At 32.1% G+C, this 26,381-nt stretch overlaps 1 protein-coding gene and 1 long non-coding RNA gene across 6 annotated transcripts in view; one reads left to right on the top strand and one right to left on the bottom strand.

Moving 5' to 3' along the window:
- The window catches only part of LOC100619241 (cation channel sperm-associated auxiliary subunit beta-like), a 249,570-nt gene that overhangs the window by 56,492 nt on the left and 166,697 nt on the right, over nt 1-26,381 (bottom strand). For 2 of the 3 annotated variants that reach the window (XM_016427568.2, XM_007473197.3), the window contains one exon: nt 16,037-16,375. The exons of the other annotated variant lie outside the window; for it this stretch is intronic. In XM_016427568.2, the coding sequence (XP_016283054.2) occupies nt 16,037-16,375 (339 nt within the window). The remainder of the gene's footprint in view (nt 1-16,036; nt 16,376-26,381) is intronic. 3 annotated transcript variants of the gene reach the window in all.
- The window catches only part of LOC107650550 (uncharacterized), a 133,757-nt gene that overhangs the window by 21,813 nt on the left and 85,563 nt on the right, over nt 1-26,381 (top strand). The window lies entirely within an intron of this gene.

Genomic DNA, 26,381 nt, shown 5'->3' on the forward strand with positions numbered 1-26,381 from the left:
GTCAAATCAATCATAATTATAAACTACCTTCCAGAATATTGAGTGTTACACAATTCCACCAAGAGTATATTACTATTTCTGTCTTTACACAACCTTTCCAACATTAATTATGTCTAGCTTTTTTCAAATATGGCGATCTGGTTTGCATATCTCTTACTACTGAATTGAGTTGATCTTTCAAATTTTGTGTTTCTTCAAATATATTAATTATACACTGGAGAATGTCTTGATCTTAAATATTTGTGTTAATTTCCTATGTATCATAGATCTCAGAACTTAATCAAAAATATTAGGTGGAAATTATATTGTTTAGTTTTGTCCAATCAAGATTTTCTCTATTTGTCCTAACTACATGGATTTTATTCATCAAAAGCATTTCGATTTCACATAATCGAAAGGAACTGTTATTTTTTATCCTCACCCTCTCTCCCTTAGTAAAGAATGCATTGCCTAAGACAGGGGTCCCCAAACTTTTTACACAGGGGGCCAGTTCACTGTCCCTCAGACTATTAGAGGGCTTAACTATTAAAAAAAAAACTATGAACAAATTTGTGTACTGCTGTCTTGGGTAGCAGAGGCTGCAGCACTAGCTGTGATGGGCCTGTCACACCTTGCACAGGCCCATCACTGCCACCACTATATGGGGCAGCAGTACACACAGTGCAGAATCCCCTCCCCCAGATCGCTGCTCACCATGCTGACGTCTTCCATTGTGCAGCCACATAATCCTTTGCGTGGCACCTTGTTCTCATTCAGTTACTCTCAAAACAAGGTACCACGCAAAGGATTATGTCACCGGAAGTAGTACTGTATGTGAGCAACACCATGCTTTGCAGCGCCACCACATACAGTGCTCCTCTCACTGACCACCAATGAAAGAGGTGCCCATTCCGGAAGCAAGGTGGGAGGCTGAATAAATGGCCTCAGGGGGCCACATGTGGCCCATGAGTCATAGTTTGGAGACCCCTGACTAAGATATCTGAAGCAAGCAAGGGATGAGAATTATAAGATTAAATAGATATTTTCCAATAATATAAAAACATTTTTAAACCTTTTGCGTAAATAGAAGGCAATTAAGTTAAGGATAGAAGCAGTCATTTGGAGGGAAATGCATCAAATGTCTGTGATATGCAATATATTTATAGGTAACTGATGCAAATATTTATGACAAAAAGCCAGCCTGGAGGTATCTTCAACTCAACACTTTCCCTAAAACCAAATCCTCTAACCAAAAGTGTTGCATCCTGGTCCTTCTCTTTGCCCTCTTTGCTGCTTATGCCATTAGTAATTCCTCTATTGTCTTACTTCTATCACTAGCATTTCTATAAATAGATGAAATAATGACAGAGAGAGGATCCATGCTTAACTCCTGCATTTATAAGAAAAGTTTCTAGTGTGTCCTCACTGCAAATAATTGTAACATTGTGGTTTAAATATATGTTTTTAATGTTAAAAATGACCTTTACAACCTAATATTTTTTAATAAAATAATGTTGTATTTTGCTAAAGACTTTTCTGTATCCCTTACTATAAATATATGGTTTGGGGTATTTTTTTTAAAACATGTTGAACTAAACTTATATGATCATGAAAAACTAACTTGCACATAGGACTTTTATATAAATCTATATTCTTCTTGATAGAATCATATTTAAAAAGGTTTCTAATCAATATCCATTAGTAATATTGGTCTATGATTCTTTTTTCTATGCCTACACTTCCCAGGCTTATGTATTAGCAATATATTGGTCTCATAAAAAGAGTTTGAAGAAGGTAAGGTTTTTTACTTTCATTTTTGAGTCTAACTTCTATAGAATAGATAATACTATTGTTCTTTAAACATTTTGAAAAATTATCTATAAATCGCCTCATGTCACATTTTCACTCATTATTTCCTTTATGGTTTGTTCAATTTCATCTTTTGTTATTGGGTGTTTAAGATCTTTGTTTCATGTTCTATTCATTTAAGTAAGTTATACATTTGAATTCATTTCTTTGAAAAATGATTTTTAGTATTAAATTTGATATGGTAGACTCTGGTAATTATTACTTTTGGGAGTGATTTTAGCACTCATTTTTTTTTATTTTAGCAATTTATTCCCTCTTTTGGCCAACTCTGATAATGGCTTACTAATTTTGTTAATTGTTTCTTTCAAAGAACTGACTTTTAGATTTTTAACTTTCTATATATAACATCATTTGTTTCCCATTGTATCTGTTTTTCTTATTTGTTGGTTTTTAATTTTTCTTAATTTTATTCTGGTACCAAATTACACATAAGTTTTCCAAGGTTCCATGATTCATGTTGTCTCCCTCTCCTCTTCCCTATCCCCTCCCAAAGTTGATAAGCAATTCTACTGGATTATATATGTACTATCACTCAAAACCTATTTCCATATTATTCGTTTTTTTAAAGAGAGCAATCTTATAAAACCAAATAAACAAGTGATAAATCATGTTTTTTCTTAAGACATTTCTACTCCAACAATTCTTTCTCTAAAGGTAGAGCATTCTTTCTCATAAGTCCCTCAGAATTTTCCTGGATGATTATATATCTGTTAGCAGCAAAATCTATTACATTTGATCATCCCACAATGTTTCATTTACTGTGTATAATGTTTTCTTTGTTCTGTTTATTTCACTCCACATCAGTTCATGCAGGTCTTTCTAGTTCATTCTGAAGTCATCCAGGTTCATCATTCCTTATAGAGCAATAGTATTCCATCACCACCATATACCACAGTTTGTTCAGTCATTCCCCAATTGAGGGATATCCCATCAGTTTTCAATTTATTGCTACCACAATATTTCTATACAAACAGATATTCCCATTTTTTAAATCTCTTTGGGATACAGACCTAGTAGTGGTATTACTGGCATACATTCTTTTAAAGCCCTTTGGGTATAATTCCAAATTGCTTTCCAGAATGGTTGGATCAATTCACAATTTCATAGCAATGCATCAGTGTACCAATTTTACCACATTCTATTCAATGATTGATTATTTTCTTTTACTGTTTTATTGGACAATCTGTTATATGTAAGGTAATATTTTAGAGTTATTTTGATTTGCATTCCTCTAAGCAAGAGGGATTTAGAACATTTTTTCATATGATTATTGATAGCTTTGATTTCTTCATCTGAAAACTGCCTCTTCATATGCTTTGAGGATTTGTAAATTGGGGAATGACTTGGTCTCTTATAAATTTTACTTAGTTCTTTATATATTTGAGAAATTAAACCTTTATCAGAGAAATGTGTTATAAAATTTTTCCCACTGTATTGTTTCCCTTCTAATCTTGGTTGAATTAATTTGTATATTAATATAATGCAAATTATTCATTTTACATCTTGTAATATTCCTTCTTTCTTGCTTGAATTTTTCCTTTCTCTATAGATTTGAAAGGTAAAGTAGTCTATGTTTGCTTAATTTACTTATATCACTCTTTATGTTTGTCATATATGCATTTTAAACTTATCTTAGGTGTTGAGTGTGAGATATTGATCTAACCCTAATTTTCGCCACATCATTTTTCCAATTTTCACAATAGTTTTGTAAAATAATGAGTTCTTATCCCAAAAACAAGGATTTGGGGGTTTATCAAACACTAAATTGCTGAGGTCATTTGCTCCTAGTCTATTCCATTGATGCATCTTCTATCTCTTAGCCAGTACCAGATTGTTTTGATGATCACTGCTTTATAGTACAGTTTAAGATATGGTACTGCTGGGCCACCAGTCATTTTTTTATTAGTTCCTCCCCTAATATTATTGATCTTTTGTTCTTCCAGATGTATTTTGTTATTATTTTTATGGTTCTATAAAAAAAGTTGGGATTTTTTGATAGGTACAGCACTGAATAAGTAAATTAATTTAGGTAAGATCATAATTTATATTGTCAGTCTACCCATGAGCAATTAATGTTTTTCCAGTTGTATAGATCTTTGTGCAAAAAGTGTTTTGTAATTGTGTTCATATAATTTCTATGTTTATCTTGACAGGTAGATTCCAAAATATTTTATATTATCTAGAGTGATTTTAAATGAAGTTTCTCTTTCTAACACTTGCTGACTTTTGTTGGAAATATATAGAAATATTAATGATTTATGTGGGTTTATTTTGTATCCTATAACTTTACTTAAGTTATTTCTGCTAGTTTTTAGAGGATTTTCTAGGATTCTCTAAGTATATCATCACATCATCCACAAAGAGTGGTAGTTTAGTTTCCCCTCATTGCCTACTTTAATTCCTTCAATTTGTTTTTCTTCAGCTAGCATTTCTAGTAGAACATTAAATAAAAGTGGTGATAACCAGGATCCTTGCTTCATTTCTGATCTTATTGGGAAAGATTATACCTACCTTATCCCCTTTGCAAATGATACTTGCTGTTAGTTTTAAATAAATTATTATTTTGAGGAAAGGCCTTTTTATTCCTATACTTTCTAGTGTTTTTAATAGTAATGAGTGTTCTTTTTGTCAAAGGCTTTTTCAGCATCTATTGAGATAATCAAGTGATTTCTGTTAGTTTGATTATTGATATGGCCATTTATGCTGATGGCTTTACTAATATTAAACCAGCCTTGCATTCCTGTTATAAATTCTACCCTGGTCATAGTAAATAAGCCCTGTGATATGTCACTGTATCTCTTTGCCAAGTTTTTGTTTAAGATTTTTGCAACTATTTTCATTGAGATTAGTCTATAATTTTTTCTCCATTTTTGGTCTTCCTGGTTTAGGTATCAGTACTATATTAAGGTCATAATTTTTTGTGAGACTCCTCCTTTGCTTATTTTGTTAAAAGTTGTATAGTATTGGGATTCATTGCTCTTTAAATGTTTGATAGAGTTTACTTGTGAATCCATCTGGTCCTGGGTATTTTTTCCTGGGGAATTCCTTGATGGCTTATTCAATTTCATTTTCTGAGATGGTATTATTTAAGTACTCTATTTCCTCTTTTGTTAATCTAGGCAACTTGTATTTTCATAAATATTCATAATTTCATTTAGATCTTCATATTTATTGTTACATAATTGATCAAAATAGCTCCTAATAATTACCTTAATTTCCTCTTCATTATTGGTGAAATTACCCTTTTCCTTTCTTATGATGATTATTTGATTCTCTTCTCTTTTTTTTAGATCAAATCAAACAATACCTTATCTATTTTATTTATTTTTTCATACAACCAACTCCTACTCTTATTTATTAGTACAATACTTCAATTGTATCAATTTCTCCTTTCATTTTTAGGATTTCCAATTTGACATTCATCTGAGTATTTTTTTAATTTGTCCTTTTCCCATTTTTTTAGTTGCATGCCCAATTCATTGATCTCCTTTGATCTCCTTTTTCTCTATTTTGATGATATAAGCATTTAGGGATATAAATTTTCTCAAGTACTGCTTTGACTATATTCCATAAATCTTGACATATTGTCTCCTAATTGTCATTCTTTTCAATGAAATCAGTAATTGTTTCTATGATTTGTTCTTTAACCAACCAGTTCCAATGAATTAGATTTAGTTTCTAAATAATTTTTAATTTGCCCCTTCATGAACCCTTTTTGATTATAATTATCACATTCTGATCTGAAAACTTTGTATTCATTATTTCAGCTTTTCTACATTTGGTTGTGATGTTTTTATGCCCTAGTATGTGGTCAATCTTTGTACATATACCATATGCTGCTGAAAAGAAGGTATATTCCTTTTATTCCTATTCAATTTTCTACTGATATCTATTAACTTTAACTTTTTCTAAAATATTCACTTCCCTTACTTCTTATTTATTTTTTGGTTAGATTTATCTTATTCTGAGAGGGGAAGATTTAGGTTCCCCACTATTATAGTTTTACTGGCCATTTCCTCCTTAAGTGTCTCCTTTAAAAATATGGATGCTAGAAACACAGAAGAAAAACAAGTGCTTGATTATATGGGTCAAGGGGGATATGATTGGGGATGTAGTCTCCAAATGATCGTCCAAGTGCAAACATCAGCAACATGAAAATGGGTTTTGACCAAGGACACATATAAAACCCACTGGAATTGCATGTTGGTTATGGGAAGGGGTGTGGGAGGGGAGGGAAAGAATGATTCTTATAACCAAGGAATAATGTTCTAAATTGACTAATTAAATTTTCTCAAAAAAATCTGGATGCTATACCATTTTGTGCATCAATGTTGAGTACTGATGTTTCTTCATTTCCTATACTGCCTTTTATCAGGATGTAACTACCTTCCTTATCTCTTTTAATCAGATCTATTTTTGCTTTAGCTTTGTCTGTGATCATGATTGCTAGTCTTGCCTTCTTTGTCTCAGTTAAGACCCAATAAATTCTACTCCAGCCTCTTACCTTTACTTTATGTATATCTACCTGCCTCAAATGTTTTTCTCATAAACTATATATGATATGATTCTGGTTTTTAATACATTCTGCTATCCACCTCCATTTTATGGGTGAGCTCATCCCATTTACATTAACAGTTATGATTACCATCTGTGCATTCTCCTCCATCTTGATTTCCTCTTTTAATCCTGACCTTTCCTCTTTAACTTTTCCCCTCCACTCCAGTGTTTTACTTTTAATCAGGAGATGATCTGTGGATCCTTTCAATGTCTATTTTACCCTCTTGTTAAAGAATATCAGGACAGTTTTCTTGGATAGTTTCTTGTAATATGATGTCTAGGGTTTTTTTTTTGTTTTTTTTTTAGTCCAATAATTCTTATATTGTCTCTTTGTCTCTCCTCGATCTATTTTCCAGGTCATTTTTTTCCTGATATTTCTTTCTTTTTTTCCATGCTTTTGATTTTGTTTTATCATTTCTTGAGGTCTTATGAAGTCATTAATTTTCCATTTTCCCAATTCTAATGTTTAAAAATTTAATTTCTTCTATGACCTTTTGATCCTCCTTTTCCATTTGGTTTATTCTGCTTTTCATGGCACTCTTTTCTTCACTGGATTATTTTTTGCTTCTTTTTTTAGTAAGTCAATTCTATTTTTTTAAACATTTTTCTTCATTGGATTTTTGTCCCTCTTTTCCAGTTGACCAGCTTCTCTTTTTAAGTTGTTATTTTCTTTTTTCTCTTTATTTCTTCAACCTGTATTATTTGACTTTTAAAGTCTTTTTTGAGGTCTTCCAGAACCTGAGACCAATTTCTTTTTTTTTAATTTTTGAATATAGTTGCATGGATCCTATCTTCCTCTCTAGGTTCTGCTCTTTGTTTTGTTTTATTTTGTTTTGTTTTTCCTGTAGAAGTTTTCAACAGTTAGGTGCTTTTATTTTTGGTTGTTTTCTCATTTTCCCAACCTTTTGGTAGTTTATGGATTGTGTAAGCTCCTTTTTCTCTTTTGGCTTACTGGATTAGGCAGAGTGGGTTAATGTGCCATGGGCCTAAGTCTTCAATGCAAACAACTTCTTTAGTTTAAGATTGCCTGCCACATGGACTTTTTATCCTCACCAGGGCCTTGGACTTCAAAGGATCATCTGAGGTGTCCTTTTGTTGGTTTAGTCCCTGTCCTGGGATCGTGAAGTTAATCTATGTGCTAGGCCAGAGAGTGAAATTGTTTCCAGACTTTCATTTTAATATTGTGTTTTTTATTTCATTTATTCTGCAATTCTTTTCCATTTTGTTAGACTATCTAATTCATTCATATATAAATCTATTCAAGCTTGGCTTTTTTCCTACATGTATTTCTTTTATAATGATTTTTATAATCTTTTTAGTTTAGCACTCTGTCCCTATTACTTATGCTTGTACTACATTAATACTATTGTATTTATATAAGCTGATTCCTCTTTGTATTTATACACACTATTCAAATTTTATGGAATTTAACCAAATTATTAATTTATCTTTCTCCCTTTTTGTATATTTTCTATTGTTTTTCTCAAATTATCCTTCGGATTCTCTAACTAGTTAAGGATATGATTAAAAATTTTCCCATTTCTTTCTCCTACAAAGTCTTCTAAGAAATATATTTTGGGGGGAAGCTATGTGGCTCAATGGACAAAATACCAGGCTGAAGATGGGAGGAGCTGAGTATAGAGAGAGGATATAAATGAAAACTTAACGGGAGTAGATGCTATCCATTGTGGAAACTGGTTAGGGCATAACATTTCTAGGTTGATAAAATATGAATTATTCAGCATGAGAAGAGGCTGATCCAGGTTTTAAAGTCTAGCCACTAGGTTGAGCTCCATATAAAAAGGGAAGGTGTCAGAAAGCAAGAAATGTGAATATAAAGAAAAATGAATGAAATTATAAAGAAAGAAGAAAACTCATTTAAAATATTGGACATTGAGAAAAAGCAAATAAACAGGGAAGATATCATCATCAAAAGAGAATATGGTTTCCAGACAAGTCAAATGAGTCCAGACTTGGAAATGTAATCCTTACAAACTTACTGTATTTTTTTTCCATTTTTCTCTTCCAATTTTAACTATTGGTTTTATTTATGCTAATTTTTTAATTTTATATAATCATTTTTCATTGTCCATTTTGTCCTCTGTGATCATCTCTACCTTTTTTATCATGAACTATTCTCCTATTAATAGGTTTAAAAGATAATTTCTTCTTTATTCCTTTAAATATTGACACTAAATGTCTAAGTAATGGATCCATTTGGTGTTTATCTTGTTATTTTTTGTGAGCAGTTTCTGCCAGATCATATTCTAGTTTTCCCAGAAATATTTATTACATAGTAGGTTTTTTTTCTTAATAGCTGTGTTCTTTGGTTTTGTCACACACTAGTTTACTGTATTCATTTGCTTCTGTAAGTTGTGTACCTAATGTATTTCACTAGTAGATTTATCATCATTTTGATGCTTGCTATTTTCAAATATGGGTTTCTTTCTCATCCTGTTAGGTTCAACTACTTTCTATTTCTTTCTAGGTCTTCCTCTTGAGATATTTGATATTTTTTGTTCCATCATTTGATGTTTGTTACTATTCCTCTAGTGACATAAAGTACTTCTTTGATCATTTGAATGTTTGGGTATTGAAATGTACATGTGTCATCATTTTTTGTGACATTAGTTTGGCCTACTGATGAGCAATTAGCATTTTCATAGCAATTTTTTTATATTCATGTAATTCCTGTATGTATGTTTATAGGCAGGCTCCTAAATATTTTATACATTCTACATATTTATAAATGGAATTTCTCTTCCTATATATTCTTACTAATTTTATAGATTATAATCAGCAATGCTAATGATTTATATATATTTATAAGTTCTATAATTTTGCTAAAGTTGTTGCTTCTTTTATTTTTAATTGACTTTGAGTTTAGGACTCTCTAAGTAAACTAAATCACTGCCAATAATGATCCTTTTATTTACTCTTTGCCTAAGCTTATTTCCTCAATTTGCTTTTCCTGTCTTATTGCTATAATTGGAATTTATAGCATTATATAGAATAGCAATATATTGGAAAAGTCTCTAATTTATTCCAATTATATATAATATTGATTCTTGTATTTTAGACAGATTATACAATGGCCCTTTTTTGCCCATATTTTTTACCTTTCTGCTTTATCAATATAATAGTATGATTTTATTGTTGTTAATTGGTTTCATTTTGTTATTGGTTTAACTAAGTTTTACTAAAATTGAGCCTGTGCTACATTTCTGGTAAAAATGCACCTACATGATAGTGTATAACTTTTGCTGCATTGCTGTAATATCTTTGCTAACATTTTATTTAATATTCATGCCAACTCAATAGATATAATAGTTTATAGAAATAATTCTTTTTTGTGTAATGATTATCTTTGGCTGTCTGATGAAGCCTATGTTTCCTTGCTCAGTATAATATTCTTAATTGCATAAAAGTAAAATATATCAGAAATACAAAAATGTCTCCTAACTCTGGGCCTTTTTACTATCCCTCATGATTAAAATTCTCTCCCTCCTCACTTCCCTTTCCTAGAATCTCTAGCTTCCTTCAATTCAAAAACTAAAATTCCAGTCTTCCTGCTCTCCTATTTTAACATTAATACTTTTCCTCAAATATTAAGTCCAATTTATTATATATACATAAATGTGTATAACATCTTGTTGTTTGAATGTTATCTCTTACATAAAACTGTGAGCACTTGAGATCAAAGACTGATATTTTGTTTGACCTTTCTTTGTATCTTTGTTTAGCATGGTACCTGGAACATATTAAATGATTAATCAATGCTTGTTGATTTGATCATACCTATGAAATTATTGTACAACAAAGGAAAATCAAACAAAAGAGACAAGAACCTTGTAAATTCCCCCCAAAAAAGAACAGAACCACAAAAGGATATTCACAAATGGTTTAAAAGAGACATATGAAATATAAAACACATGTTATGACCTGCATAGAAAAAGTAACTAGAATAGAAAAAAATTGTATTTATGGTAGCAAACTTCACCAAAGAAAGAAAAGAGAGAACAAATAACTGGCATGGCTGGACAATAGATTACAAAGAAAGTTATAAGTAATAACACTGGAAAAAATAGTAATGGTTTTGGTTGTAAATGACTTTGAACACCAGGGACCATTAAATTCAATTATAGAAGTAATAGACAGCCATTATAATTTGTTGGGGTATGTGTGTTGGGAGGAAATTGTCAGAGTGTGATATGATCTGACCTAGGTTTAAGGAAAATCACTTTGGTACCTCTATGGAGGACAAATAAGAGTAAAGAGATATTTGATGTAGGTAATTCAATTATAATACTTTCCAGAGTGCCCTCCTTCAGCTTTGATGTAGATTTTAGGCCACTGGTTTCTATTTTTGCCCAGGCTTTCTCTAGTGCTCCATAGGCTCCCAGATCTGACCCACCTTGAATCACAAGATCCTATTTTGTATCTGAACTTGCTTAAGATGTGGCTTCCTCTGCTCCTGCCTGCTGAAAGATGGGGTACCTAAGCCTCATAGTATTCAACATCATTTCTTAGCACCAGATTAGACATTGAGGGAGAAATACACTCTAACTATATCCCCTCCTTCAATGAGCTAATCTCCTGCCACTGATATGTACAAATTTATTTTTTAAAGTTATACTTCCACTTCATCATATTCTTCCTCAATCCAGTTTTTCTAAATTCCAAATACTATGCAAAAACATGTTGCATAACTTCCCCTGATTGACTCGTATTTCCTTCCCCATCAATTAAATCACCAATATCCCCATTTAGATCCATCCATCTACACAACTCTCTGAAAAAACTATCTATAATTAGTATTTCATCTCATTATCTTCAAAACTTTCTGCATCTGTTTTCTAACTCACTATTAAAACCATCCTCTCTAAAATAAGAAAATTTTAATGCTTAGAATGCTTATTTTGTTATCAATAAATAAACTTTTATCTTAATTTTTTTCCTTTCTAATTCATTCCATCCTTTGTCACTCCCTAAGACCTGGCTCCTTCTTGATGACACAGAATTCAGACCATTCAATAAAAATAAAACAGATGCACTTTCACTAACACAACCAATCTCACCATAACCACAAGCATCCTTGAGCTCCACCAGTTTCTCCTTCAGAAATTTGGACACTATACCATTTGGTGCATGCATGTTGAGTACTGATATTTCCTTATTGTCTAAATTGACTTTTATCAGGATGTAATTACCTTCCCTATCTCTTTTAATCAGATCTATTTTTACTTTGGCTTTGTCAGATGTCATGATTGTAACTCCTGCCTTCTTTTTCTCAGTTGATGCCCAATAAATTTTGCTCCAGCCTTTTACCTTTACCCTGTATATATGTACCTGCCTTATGTGTGTTTCTTGTAGAAAATATATGGTTTTAAATCCACTCTGCTATTTGCTTTCATTTGGGGGGGGGTGAGTTCATCTTATTCACATAGAGAGTTATGATTACCACCTGTATATTCCCCAATATTTTGATTTCCTCTCCTTGTCCTGCCCTTTCTTCTTTCACTATTTTCTTCTACACCAGTGTTTTGTTTTTAATCAGTCCCCCCTAATCCTCACCCTTAGTTTACTTCCCTTTCTCCCCCCTCCCTTCTTATTCCCCTCTTATTCCTCTTTAGGGTCTTTTTAAGATATCCTCCCCACCAGTCTGTTTGTTACCCTTCTACCTCTCTATAGGTTAAGAATCAATTCTCTTCCCTAAAGGATATGATTGTTCTTCCCTCTTTGAGTCAATTTCAAAGCACATAAGAGTTGAGTATTTCCTATCTCCAACCTCTTTACCTTTCCTGTTTCCTCTAAGTATAACTCCTCTAGCTATCCAGGTAATAATAACAATTTTTAAGAGTTACCAATGTCATATTTTCTTATGGGAATACAAATCATTTGAATTATTGGGTCCCTTAAAAAGTTTTCTTTTTAATTACCTTTTGGAGATTCTCTTTATTTCTATGTTTGGACATAAAAAGTATGGTCTTTTCTTTATGAAAAATTGGAAGTCTTCTATTTTATTAAATGACCATACTTTCTGCTGCAAGAATATAGTCAGTTTTGCTGGGTAATTGATTCTTGATTGTAGATCGAGTTCCCTTGCTTTCTGGGATATCATATTTCATGCCTTCTAGTCCTTCAGTATAGATACAGCCAGATCTTGTGTTATCCTAACTGTGGTTCTATGGTATCTGAATTACTTCTTCTTAGCAGCTTGTAATATTTTTTCCTTGGTCTGGTAGTTCTTGAATTTGGCTATAACATTCCTGGGCATTGTCAATTCAGAATTAAATGTAGGAGGTGATCTGTGGATTCTTTCCATCTCTGTTTTTTCCCTCTTGTTCAAGAAGGTTGGGGCACTTTTCTTGGGCAATTTCTTATAGAATGATGTCCAGGGTTTCCCTTTTGTCATGATCTTCTAGTAGTCCAATAATTTTTAAATTATCTCTCTTAGATCTGTTTTCAAGGTCTGATGTTTTGTCAGTGAGGTCTTTCATATTTCCTCAGTTTTTTTCATTCTTTTGTTTTTGTTTTATAGACAACCTTTATATCACTCTGTTCAATGCCCTGAGTCTGGAACAGCCATGCCAGCAAGGCATTCCCTCTGGACTAGTGCCCTTGGCTAACAAGAGATTCCAAAGACCACTAAAGACTCAGCAAAGTAGGGGGGGCCGGGGTCCTGGGATCTTCTTTCTTCCTTTCCCTTGAAACCAAGAATTCAGGGTTTTTTTTGTGTACTTTTTAATTTGAATCCAGTAGGAGGGTCACCAGCTCTGTCCTGTTATTAGATTTGGCTTTCTGTCCCCTTGAAGTACTTTGTTTTTGATTGGTGTGGAAGGGTTTTGAGAGGTCTGGACTTTTGCTGAGTCTAAGCTACCATCTTCCCAGAATTCCTCTCTTTTTTAACACTTTAAAAGATAATGTTTCATTGATATACTTTGTTCCTATATCTACTTAATTTTTCCCATAAAACTTCCCTTCTGCATCACAGATATCCATGTAATATTAATAAAGTATTTATTTCTTCTTAATGAAAAGAAAAAACAGGAAAAAAATCATCAGTGCCAATAAATATATTGGAAAAACTTAACAAAATAGGCAATAGTAGACAATGTGTACCTCACCTCTACAAAATAGTAGAGGGAAAATATCTTATCATATCTCTTTTTTTGGAGTTAAGCTTGTTCTTTGTAATTTTGCACCATTTATTTTCAATTGATTTGTAGTTGTACTTTCCATGTGTAGTAGCTATGTAAAACATGTATTTCATTGTGTATGAACTTATGTCAATCTTACTAAGCTTCTTTGTATTTATCATATTTGTCATTTCAAATAGGATAATAATACTCTGTTACATTTGTGTGCAACAAATTATTTAGTAGTGTTTTAGTATTTAGTATCTCAGATGATAGTATCTGTGCTATTTTTAGTACTTGGCTGTCACAAAACTCCCATAAATAGTCTGGTATATTTTTTTATCAGTGACCTATTATTATGGAGGTCCATTAAATACTAAGAGAATCTCTGAGTCAATAATGATTTTTTTATTTACAGTCATGTTTCTTTCTACAATGGTTATATCAATTTATAGTTTCATCATCAATTTGTTATCATTCCTATCTTTCTGTAATCCCTCCAAAAGAATATTCCTATATTTTGGTACCTTTGATAATTTACAGGCTATCAAAGTGAAATCTTAGAACCAGTAGAATATTATACACAGAGACTGGTATACTATGGCACAATCGAACATAATGAACTTCTCTACTAGCACCAATGCAATTCAGGACAATTCTGAAGGACTTATGAGAAAGATTGCTATCCACGTCTAGAGAAAGAACTGTGGAAGTAGAAATGCAGAAGAAAAACATATGATTGATCCCATAGTTCAATGGGGATATGATTGGGTATGGTGACTCTAAATGATCACACTATTACAAATAGTAATATGGAAATAGGTTTTGAGGGGGTAGGGAGGGGAGGGGAGGGAAAGAACATGAATCATGTAACCATGAAAAAATATTATTAATTAATTAATTAAATTTATTTTAAAAAACAATTTGGTTTGTCTTAAAAAGAAAAATTTATGATTGGAATAACTAAGTAAGACACATATAATGAAATAATATAGTCTTTAAAAAAACCTAAGAACACAAATTGCTACAATTAATATCTAATATTTATAAAAAAGCACTTACTATGTTCCAGGCACTGTTAAGCATTTTAAAATTATTATCTCACTTGTACAAGGACATTGTATTTAACAAGAAATATTAGAAAGCTGAAATCAGTCTGACAAATTAAATTCTGACCATATTTTATACTACATGCTATAATAAGCTCTGAGTAGAAATATGTCTTAAAATAAATGGTGATATTTAAAAATTAGAGAAAATGAATAAATAGGCATTATACAATTATGATAGGGACAATTTTTAACCAAATGAAGGGATGAGGTCATAAATAGTATTTTAATAAAATTGTTAATAATGTAAATTGAAAAAAATCTTTTGCATATACAAAAGCAATGCAGTTAGAAAGACGAAAACTATCAAATGGGGTGTGGGAAGGGTGGAAGTCTTCCTAGCAAATATCTCCTGTGAAGACTCAATATTCAAACTACACAAGGAATTGATACAGATACGTAAGAATAGGAAACATTTTCCCATGAAGAAATGTTAAAAGGAGATAAATATACACTTTTCTACATGATAATTGCAAATTATAAATGATCACTCAAAAGAATACTCCAAATCACTAATAAAAGAAATAGAAATTAAAATAACTCTGAAGTTCCATTTAACATTTATTGTCATCAAAAATGACCCCAAAAAATGAAAATTGGTCACAATTGAGCTTTGAGTGATTAGGCACAAAAATTCCCTGTTGGTGTAGCTAAACATTATTTATAATTATACCTCAAAATGTAACTAAATGTAACTAAAATGTAAAACATTTTGTCCCATAAACAATATTAGTAGGAATAGAAAAAATGCAAAAGGAATGTTTTCATGTTTACCAAAATATTTATAAAAGCACTTTTAGAGATAGCAAATAAAAATAAACAAGGGAGATGTTCATCAACTGGGAAATATATAATGCACACATGCATCCCCCACGCACATATATACACATACATATTCCATGTATATATACATATTTGTGTGTATTTATATATGTAAATGCACACAATATACAAGAAATAATCTCATAATAAGTTTAGATCAACATATAAATATGGGTATATTTATAAATAGGTGCTTATGAATATAAATTCAGATACATACCATTTAAATAATAACCACAAAATATATGAAATTTAACTAAATTTAGGTCAGAGCTCTACATGTATACATTCTTAATTCAGAACTGAGTATAAGGTTTTGATTAACTCAACATTCAATTTATTACATTTCAAAACTCAGTCAAGAGTTGAAAATATAAAAAAAAAATTAAATGAAATAAAAATAAAATTATGAAGAAAAGTTTAAAAATCTTCAGAGCAAGGCTCTAACATTTTCTGTAAAAGAAGACAAAACAAATCTCAAGAGCAACATATATAAAAAAAGGAAGGGAATCCTGAAACTGCAAGTCATATTTATATAGTTTAAAAAAAAATCAAACTCACTGGTATCCTCCAGGGTCAAGACTTTAATTGAAAATTCTAAGTTAGATCCCACATCGAGGTATTTCAATATGGATTTTGATGTATGGACGGTATTATGCATTATCATAAATTTGCAGGGGGGTGTAATAATTTCCCATTCAGTAGCATTTGTAGACCCAAAATTATACAGGATCCATTTAGTAGGCTCAATGGTTTGTTGTAAAGATACTTTTTCAGGCATAGTAGCAAGAGCTAAAGCGTTCTTCACATCCAAAATATTAATAATTAAGAGACTGCTATAACCAGGAATCACCACAGTTTTCTCAATATCAGAACTTAGAAATTGATCAGCCACTTGAACTGTAACAGAAGGAACCAAAAGAAAAAAAAAAGTGAGGTGTATTTGTTTAAGAGAAAAGAATGCATTTTAATTAGGCAAATGAATAAATATAACTGACATATATAGATTGGTAGATAGATAGATAGATAGATAGATAGATAGATAGATAGATAGATAGATATTTTAAAACTGTAGCCTAGACTGAAAATATGTCTTAAAACAGTATTCATATATTCATAAACACATGTATTTCTCTTTAAGTTCCAATAATTATTTACAAATGTCTCTTTTAGTTAGCAGTATGCAGAATCAGTCTAATTCTTCTTCCATAAATTTGGTCTTCAGATAGAATATTCTTTCAAATATAGGCTGCACTTTTTCCTCCGCCAAAATTTGACTTGCCTGGAAACCTAGAATGGCATTTGTCCAGTTATTTTTCTATTTGGATCTTATTTTTTCAATCAAAAATCTCGTTAGGAAAAAAAAAATGTGTGTGTGTGTGTGTGTATTTAGAGGTGAGATATATTTAGGTCTTCATGTCTGAAAAAGTCTATGGTGTTTTTAATCATATTTTCCATATAAATTTTTCATTATTAACCAATAACAAAAAAAAATTTTCACAAACACCATCTGCTATTCACAAACACGTTTAACACATTGCTATGGGAAGGGACTCAGGATACAGTCTGACTTTCTCAGTCATAAACTCCTAGAATATTTTATATTCTGCAAATATATTATTGTGCAGAGTAGAATTTTAACAGGATGGACATGGTATGGATCTCTATGGCTATAATTTTTCTGATTCTATATGACTACTCAGGGAAAGGTGACTCAATGGGTTTTGTTTTGTTTTTTTAAAGGTAGAATTTTTTATAAAAGAGCCACCGAACAAACTGACTTTAATGGAAATGTCTTCTTCATTGCAAACATCTGTAATAGCATAGGGCAAGAACTCTTTCAAATTTGGTCCTTTTTTTTTTTTTTGAGTGGCCTATATGCACAAATTTGACAGTCTTTTTGGATTCTTTGTTATACGTTGCCGTCTATTTCAAAGTGTGTCAGCCAGTTTTTGAGTAGAATATTTGTAACTTGTAAAAGTAAAGGGGAGAAAGGCTTTTCCTATTTTAAGTAGACAAAAAAAATTGCTGAGACGTTGGCAGTTATACCTTATCTCAGTGTCTTACTTACATGGAAAGACTGAGAGTTTGAAATGGGGTTACCATTTCTGATTAGTCAAGAGAAAGTAGAACTTGTGTTTTGGAAATGAATGGGATTCCATCACTCTGAAGATGTCAGACCTCAGAGTTTATAAGAGGGAGCAGGTCCAATGAACTCTGTGGAGCAATGTAGCCTGGCCAAGATGTTTCTCCAAGAGAGAAACAACAAAGGAACATAATGTAAGAATAACAGAGTCTCAGTAGCATCAAGATTATGGTTGCCTATATATTCCTCAAGTGTGAGCCATGGTTATCTCTGAAACTGGTCTCTCTTATTATAGATGGTGTATACAACTTAAATTTTACTGGATTTTTTGTCACTGTGTATAATATTCTCCTAGTTCTGCTCCTTTTGCTCTGTGTCAATTCCTGGAGTTCTTTCCAGCTCACATAGAAACCCTCCAATTCATCATTCCTTACAGCACAATAGTAAAATAGTCCTTGTTTTCAAGAAATTTACATTTTAATTGAATTTAAGACAACATATACAAAACTGTGTGTGTGTGTGTGTGTGTGTGTGTGTGTGTGTGTGTGTGTGTGTGTGTGTGTGTGTGTGTGTAGGGAAGGGAAGAGAGGCAGGGAAAGGCTATAGGTAAAGGGAAAGGGAGAATGGGTATAAAAATCTGAGATAGAAAGATTTGGAAATGTCTCTAAAAAGGTTAGATTTAAATTGAGCCTGGAAAAATCCAGGAAAACTAGTAGGTCAAAGTGAAAGGAGACAGGGAATTTTAGAAATGAGGACTGTTAGCATAAAGGAAAAGAATCAGGAGATAGAATACTATGTTCATGAAACCAAAAGTAGTCCAATTGAGTTGGTCATCACCATAAAAAACCTAGGTCTGTGTGAATCCAGGGTTAGAACTTTTTGTGGGAAGAAATGGATTAGGTTGTGATTGATATAAAACTCCCCTGAAAATAATATCTCTAAGTTAAGAATACAATATATAAGAAAATAATTCAAAAATAGGGATATCTATGAAACAATTCACAAATATAAGAATTATGTTTCATTTTCTCTTTTTTAAAATGCCAATGACATGTACCCAGTCTAAATATAACACATAGGGAATTCTTTGACACATAAGATAAAGAAAAAAATCACCAGACACTCCTTTTTAGGTATGAGACACTTTTTGGGTCAGCACTCACTTAAAACTATAACACATGGACTTCCTCAGATGTGTGTATCAACCAACCAGAAGACACATGACTTCAAAACAAATAAAAACTTTGAAAAATCAGCATGGCAAACAAAATTTTGATAAAAAGAATCACTACACATACATGTTATAAACACTCTCCAATAGACTACCCTATAGCCAAGACATATCTACAAAAGAACACATGTGACCAGGAAGCATATGTGGACAACATAAACATCAGGAAAATCTATAACAAGAATGATATTGTCAATGTTTGATGATGATGGTGGCTAGCATATAGAGTTTCAGGGTTTGCAAAGCATAGTTCATGTTAAATTATTTTATTTTTAAATGACTATAAGGTAGGTTATTTTATTATTCTAATTTTACAGATTAAGAAAATGAAGCTGAGAAAGATTAAGTGATTAACCCAAAGTTTCAAGGTTTATAGTGTCTGTGTCAGTGTTTGAACTCAGGTCTTCCTGGCTTCAGCTGCAGCACTATCTACTTTACTATCTGGCTTCCCAGGGTGATATTATTGCTTTGTTGTCAGTATATCAATCTACTAAAAAAGTATGAGAATTTGTTTTTCATATGCTGTGTTAATTCTTATATATTAGAGAGAATTACTGTACATTCCTGTATCTGGGATCTGGGCCAGAGATAACATCTAGTTCTAGTCTACTGCTTTTTGCATTTTCTTTGTCCTTGGGAATCCCAAGGAATATTTCCTGTTTTAACAGAATTTGATTAATAGGTTAAAAGGATGTTCTCCTGGTGTATGTAACCTGTCCAACTATCAGGATGGTAGATATTATTTAGCTAATCACCAATTAGAGATATCTTGGAATCATTGAGGGAGGGGCTCCTAAAAATCTATTGAGCAGACTGCCTGACCCAGTTCAGGTTGTCCCTAGTAGCGAGAAAGCCAAGGAGACCTAAATTCTTTTACCATTTGTAATATTGGCCTAACCTAATATAATCATATGAACTTATATTCTTAACCAAAAATCACTCTTTCAAGATAATTTTAATTATAACAATTTTGGCTGACCACAAAGAGACTACTGAATCCTTTTGCTTACCAGAAAGTTTCACTGGCACACTGGGCCAGTGTGGGAGCTTTTTTTCCACAGAATGATTCATTTTCTGATGAGTAAAAAAGTCCATCACCTTTCTTAATGATAAGATCGTCTATGAGTAAGAATTATGTATTGTGTATATATATGTTAAATGTATGTCTTCTGTGTGTGTAAATTGAAGGTATGATTTTATAAGGACTGTATATCTTGCATGTTAGGTGTGTAGACAGTAAATATATCATTTTGTAAGTATTGAGAACCTAGAGTGAGATTTGACCTAGTTAAGATTAGAGTTGGTTGACCAAAGGGAGAAAGATGGATGGAAAAGTTAACTTGAGTAAGTAGTTGTGTGTAGAGATGGACATTAAATTGCGGTTTCATTTAGAAGTCTCTATAAGACTTAGCTTTTCAAGAAAAATCAGTTCTTCAGAATTGGGGGAGTGGAGCATCCAGAAAACTGGAAGTAGCCAGTGTATCCTGAATTCCAAATAGACTGAGTAGGGCCATGTGGAAATTTCTGTGTAATGTTTAGTTCTCAAGAAATGTCTTTTGTTGTGTCTAATTTTTAAGTGTTTTTTTTTTAGTTTCTTTGTAAAATGTAGAAAAATGTTTCTTTTGTATCTTTGTTCTTTAATAGGCAGATTATTTTTCTTTTTCTCTCGTATATTTCCAGATAGCAACCAATATCTGGAAATTACAGAGAATATAAAGAAAAAATGATTAGAAACATAAATGGGTTAGTAAAAATTGCCTGTTGAAAAAGTTTCTTAATTATGATGTAAAAATTTCAGGCAAGTGATTCCAAGGTAAAAAGAGGTGAAAGTTATATAACAGTTATAAAAGCTAGATTTTCTTTGGTTAATATAGCCCTTTTTATTGAAGTTATCCTAGTGATGTATTTAGGATATGTCAATCTTCTGTTATTTTACATTGAAAGCAAGGTGATAGCTGGAATTGAAATTGAGTAATGACAAGGGGTGGAGTGAAGAGAAATTGGTTTGTGTGTTTCCTTCAAGAATCCAAAACCCCACCTGAATTGAAATGTGCTTCTTAATTCCCACTGTGTAGGTCTTGGAGATGAACAAAAAGATGTAAATTTATATTTGGTGAAAGTGTTATCCACAACTAGAGTAACAAATACCTTTGTATCTGCTTAGAGATCACTCCTCCTACTATTTCCAGTTTGGGGGAAGGGTAATAGTTACATGTAGATTTACTTTTTTTTAAGTCTGAGACAGGCTAATTTTAAATATGATAAAGCAATTCTGTAAGATCTTTTGAAATGTGGTAATAATTGTTATGTCATATTTTAAATTCTAAATTTATTATTATTTTTATCTGTTTATAAGATACAATAGGGCAAACGATTGTAAAGATATAGTGTTTAAAAGTTCTTTCTCTCAGTTGGACATTGTTAAATTATGGACTAAACTCTTAGAAATTATATATGTATATATATTTTGGAAATGTATGTTATAATCATGGTTTTGAATTTTAATTCTAATTCTGGTTCTAAATTCTAATTTTGGAGCATTGAGTTTTATTCGGAAAATATTTGGCAATTTAAGGAAATAAATTTATTTGTTAAAGTTATTTATTATTAATTGAGTATTTAAGGTGAAAATTGAGATCTTTTTAAGTTTATTTGCTTAAAATATATATCAGTTGAAATTCTTATTCCCTTTTTCAATTTTAACTACTCTTTGACCATAGGGAAAGTATCAGAAGGGAAAGACAATCAAGAATTTATTTATTTCATAGAACTGTTAAATTGTGAATTATGAAGTTGTTTTCTCTATATTATGCTTTTAAACATTGAATATGCTTGGTAAAATGTTGAAAGGAAATTTGAAAATGCTTTCTCATTGAACTATCACCTGACTAAGCATCAGCTTCATGTTTTAAATAAAAGATATTGAGTATGTTAAAATTTTTCTCTTATATTCTAATAATTGGGATGCTTGGTTAGGTTAATTTTGAAAAAGGCATAGTAAATTCCTTTCAGATCTTCATTTGTTAGTACTACTTATCAGATCTTACCAGGCCTTCTGCAAGAGTTTTGCAACTCTATTATAATATTTAAAGAAGTTTTCCTCTGTTAAAAATAAAGAACTATCTGACTTAAATCTCTTGTGATAAGTGAATTTATTTAAATCATTTGGAAAGATTATATAATGTACTTGTTGATTTCTATTAAAAAAAAAAACAAGGGTTTTAAATACTGTGTATTGGTTCCAAGGCAGAAGGGTGGTAAGGGCTAGGCAATGGGGGTTAAGTGACTTGCCCAGGGTCACACAGATAGGAAGTGTCTGAGGCCAGATTTGAACCTAGGACCTCCCATCTCTGGGCCTAACTCTCAATCCATTGAGCAACCCAGCTGCCCCTATACTTATTGATTTCTCAAACATAATGAAGCTGCATTTTTAAACCTGCTTTCCCTTTGAAATTTTACATTGTAATTATTTTTGTGACAAATTACTATATATACTGACTGATATTGAGGCATGAATAGCAATAACCTATAAATGATGATGATTTTGAAGAAAAAGCTTTGGGAATTTTAGTATTCTCATATTCTGTGTTTTTCTTTTTATATTTTAGTCTTAAAGTGATCAATATCACTCCTTTCTTAAAAGGTACTACCATTTTTTAGGTCCTGCAATCTGAAGACCATCAATAGGACTCTGTTGAAGAAAAAACCTTGCATAGATGAAGGTGGAATTTCCTTGAGTTAGTTTCTTCCATTATGAACAAGGCTATTTAAATCCTGAATCTGGTTTTGACACTCTAAAAAGTGGAAGTGAGACTGTGTATGGAACTTTGCTATGACTCTTACCTGACGCCAAACAGCATTCTGTGTTAGAAGGACCTGTTTTGATGCTATGTGAATTTTGTCCCCACCTTTTCCTCTTGTAGCAAATTTCTCACAGTAAGGGGCATTGTATAAGTGAAATAAATCAACACCATATTAAGTCTTGGACATAATGGACTGGACAGTGGGGGTTGGATCACCTATCCCCTTTATGTTTCTTCTATGTGCCATCAAAATTGTAAGACTCTTGTGTGAGGCATGCCCCCTTAATGGCTACCTGTTTACGTGTCTATCAATCATTTTTTACATTGTTATAAAATATTCAAGCATTTCAGTTAGATCCTCCATGTAATGTATAGCTATTATATTCTAGGTGTTTCATTGCAGAAACTAAGGCCCAGTTTTCCCAAGAAGTAGAGGAAAGGTTGTGAGAATTTATTTTTAATATACTGCATTAATTTTTATATATTAGGGAGACTTACTGGGTATTTCTGTATATGGAAGCTGGGATCAGAGAAACTATCCAGTCTGTTACTTTCTATATTTTCTTTGATCCTGGGAATCTCAAGGAATGCCTTCCTTTTTAACCAGAACTTGGTTAAGAGATGAAAGGGAGAAGGGTCATTTTTCTGGTGTATGTGACCTATGCACCTATGGGGGTAGAGAAGGATGGATAGGTTGATAGACTACCTCTTAATTAGGTCTCGCCAATTAGAGATATTTTGGAATAATAAAAATGAGATACTAAAAATCTTTTGATTAGACTGACTGGCCCAGTTTGGTTTTGTTCCTGGTTAAAAAGAGCCATGGAAACCTATATCACTTAATCAGTTAAAATGTTGGCCTAACCAATAAATCTGATATAAACATATATATTTTACTCAAAAATCAGTCTCTTGAGATAATTTTAATTGTAACCTAAGCCTTTATTAAGAAAGAGTTGTATAAAATAAATTTGGGCAAAATGTAGTAAAGACAGGGAATCCCCAGTATTCCCAAATTACCCTTCATACAACACAGACACACACACACACACACACAAAACTGTACCAAAATAAATTATGGAGTGGCATAATTAACAAAAGACTAGGACAAAAAAAATTTCCATCAATTTCTTTTTCTTCTCTAATTGCTACTGCTAGTGTTTCTAGTACATTATTAAATAATAAAGGTGATAATGGGCATCCTTGTTTGACTCCTGATCTTATTGGGAAGGCTTTGAGTTTTTCCCCATTGCAGATGATATTTGCTGATGGTTTTAGGTATATATTGTTTATTATTTTTAGGAAAGGCCCTTCTATTCCTATACTTTCTAGTGTTTTCAATAGGTATGGGTGTTGTATTTTGTCAAAGGTTTTTTCTGCATCTATTGAAATAATCATGTGATTTTTATTGGTTTTCTTGTTTATATGGTCAATTATGTGGATGGTTTTCCTAATATTGAACCATCCTTGCATTCCTGGAATGAATCCTACCTGATCATAGTGGATAACCCTTCTGATGACTTGCTGGAGTCTTTTTGCTAGTATCCTATTTAAGATTTTTGCATCTATATTCATTAGGGAGATTGGCCTATAGTTTTCTTTCTCTGTTTTTAACCTGCCTGGCTTTGGGATCAGTACCATGTTTGTGTCGTAAAAAGAATTTGGTAGAACCCCTTGTTGGCTTATTCTGTCAAATAGTTTGTATAGTATTGGGGTTAGCTGTTCTTTGAATATTTGATAGAATTCATTTGTGAATCCGTCTGGACCTGGGGATTTTTTCTTAGGGAGTTCTTTGATGGCTTCTTCAATTTCTTTTTCTGATATGGAGTTGTTTAGGTAATTTATTTCTTCTTCTTTTAGTCTAGGCAATTTATATTATTGTAAGTATTCATCCATATCACTTAGATTGCCATATTTTTTGCCATATAATTGGGCAAAGTAGTTTTTAATGATTGCCTTGATTTCCTCTTCATTAGAGGTGAGGTCTCCCTTTTCATCTTGGATACTATCAATTTGGTTTTTTTCTTTCCTTTTTTTAATTACACTGACTAGTACTTTGTCAATTTTATTTGTTTTTTCAAAGTACCAGGTTCTAGTCTTATTTATTAAATCAATAGTTCTTTGACTTTCAATTTTATTAATTTCTCCTTTGCTTTTTAGGATCTCTAATTTAGTCTTCATCTGAGGATTTTTAATTTGTTCACTTTCTAGTTTTTTAATTTGCATTCCCAATTCATTGACCTCTGCCCTTCTTAATTTGTAATATATGAACTCAAGGATATAAATTTCCCCCTGAGTACTGCTTTGGCTGCATCCCATAGGTTTTGAATGGATGTCTCACCATTGTCATTTTCTTCAATGAAGTTATTAATTGTTTCTACGATTTGTTCTTTAACTAGCTGGTTTTGGAGAATCATATTGTTTAATTTCCAATTAATTTTTGATTTATCTATCCATAAACACTATTATTTTTATTGCACTGTGGTCTGAGAAGGTTGCATTTATTATTTCTGCCCTTTTGCACTTGTTTGCAATGATTTTGTGCCCTAGTACATGGTCAATTTTTGTGAATGTACCATGAACTGCTGAAAAGAAGGTGTATTCCTTTTTGTCCCTATTTATTTTTCTCCATATGTCTACTAACTCTAATTTTTCTAAGATTTCATTTGCTTCTCTCACCTCTTTCTTATTTATTTTTTTATTTGATTTATCTAGTTCTGATAGGGGAAGGTTCAGATCTCCCACTACTATAGTTTTTCTATCTATTTCATCCTTGAGCTCCTCTAGTTTCTCCTTTAAAAATGTGGATGCTCTGCCATTTGGTGCATACATCTTGAGTACAGATATTTCCTCACTGTCTATACTGTCTTTTATCAGGATGTAATTACCTTCCCTATCTCTTTTAACTAGATTTATTTTTAATTTGGCTTTGTCTGATATCATGATTGCTACTCCTGCCTTCTTTTTATCATTTGATGCCCAATAGGTTTGGCTCCATCCTCTTACTTTCACCCTATGCGTATCTACCTTCCTCATGTGTGTTTCTTGCAGAAAGCATATGGTAGCACTCTGCTATTCGCTTGCGTTTTATGGGTGAGTTCATTCCATTTACATTCAGAGTTGTGATTACTAGCTATGTATTTCCCAGCATTTTGATTTCTATTCTTGTCTTGCCTTTTCTTCTTTCACTATTTCCATCTATACCAATGTTTGTTTATAGTCAGCCCCCCCACGTTCCCTCCCTTATTTTACTTCCCTTTCTACCCCCCTCCCTTCTTATTCCCTCCCTTATTTTCCCCTGTAGTCTTTGTAAAATTGTCCCCACACCCTCTCCCTCCCTTGTATTGCTTCTCTCCCCGCCAGTCCGGTTTTTACCCTTCTACTCCCCTATAGGGCACAAATCTATTCTCTTCCCCAATGGATTGGGTTGTTTTTCCCTCTTTGGGTCAGTTTCAAAGTAGTTAAGAGTTGAGTATTTCCTGTCTCCAACCTCTTTACCCTTCCAGTGTATCGATGTTCTTCCCCCTCCCGCCATGAGATTCTTTGTGACAAATAAATTTATCCCCATTTGTTTCTTTTCCCATTTCTTTTAGTCATAACCGCTTTTCTTTTTTAGCTCTAGTCATGTATATATATATATATGTATGTATATATATATGTATGTATGTATATATATACATACACATGTATATGTATTTATGTATGCCTATATCTATATACCTATTTATGTCTTGTCCTTTCATCCTATACAGTTTGTCACTGTTCCCTCTGAGTGTAATTCTTCTA

Source organism: Monodelphis domestica, chromosome 1 (genome assembly GCF_027887165.1).
Source record: "Monodelphis domestica isolate mMonDom1 chromosome 1, mMonDom1.pri, whole genome shotgun sequence".
Classification (NCBI taxonomy): Eukaryota; Metazoa; Chordata; class Mammalia; order Didelphimorphia; family Didelphidae; genus Monodelphis; species Monodelphis domestica.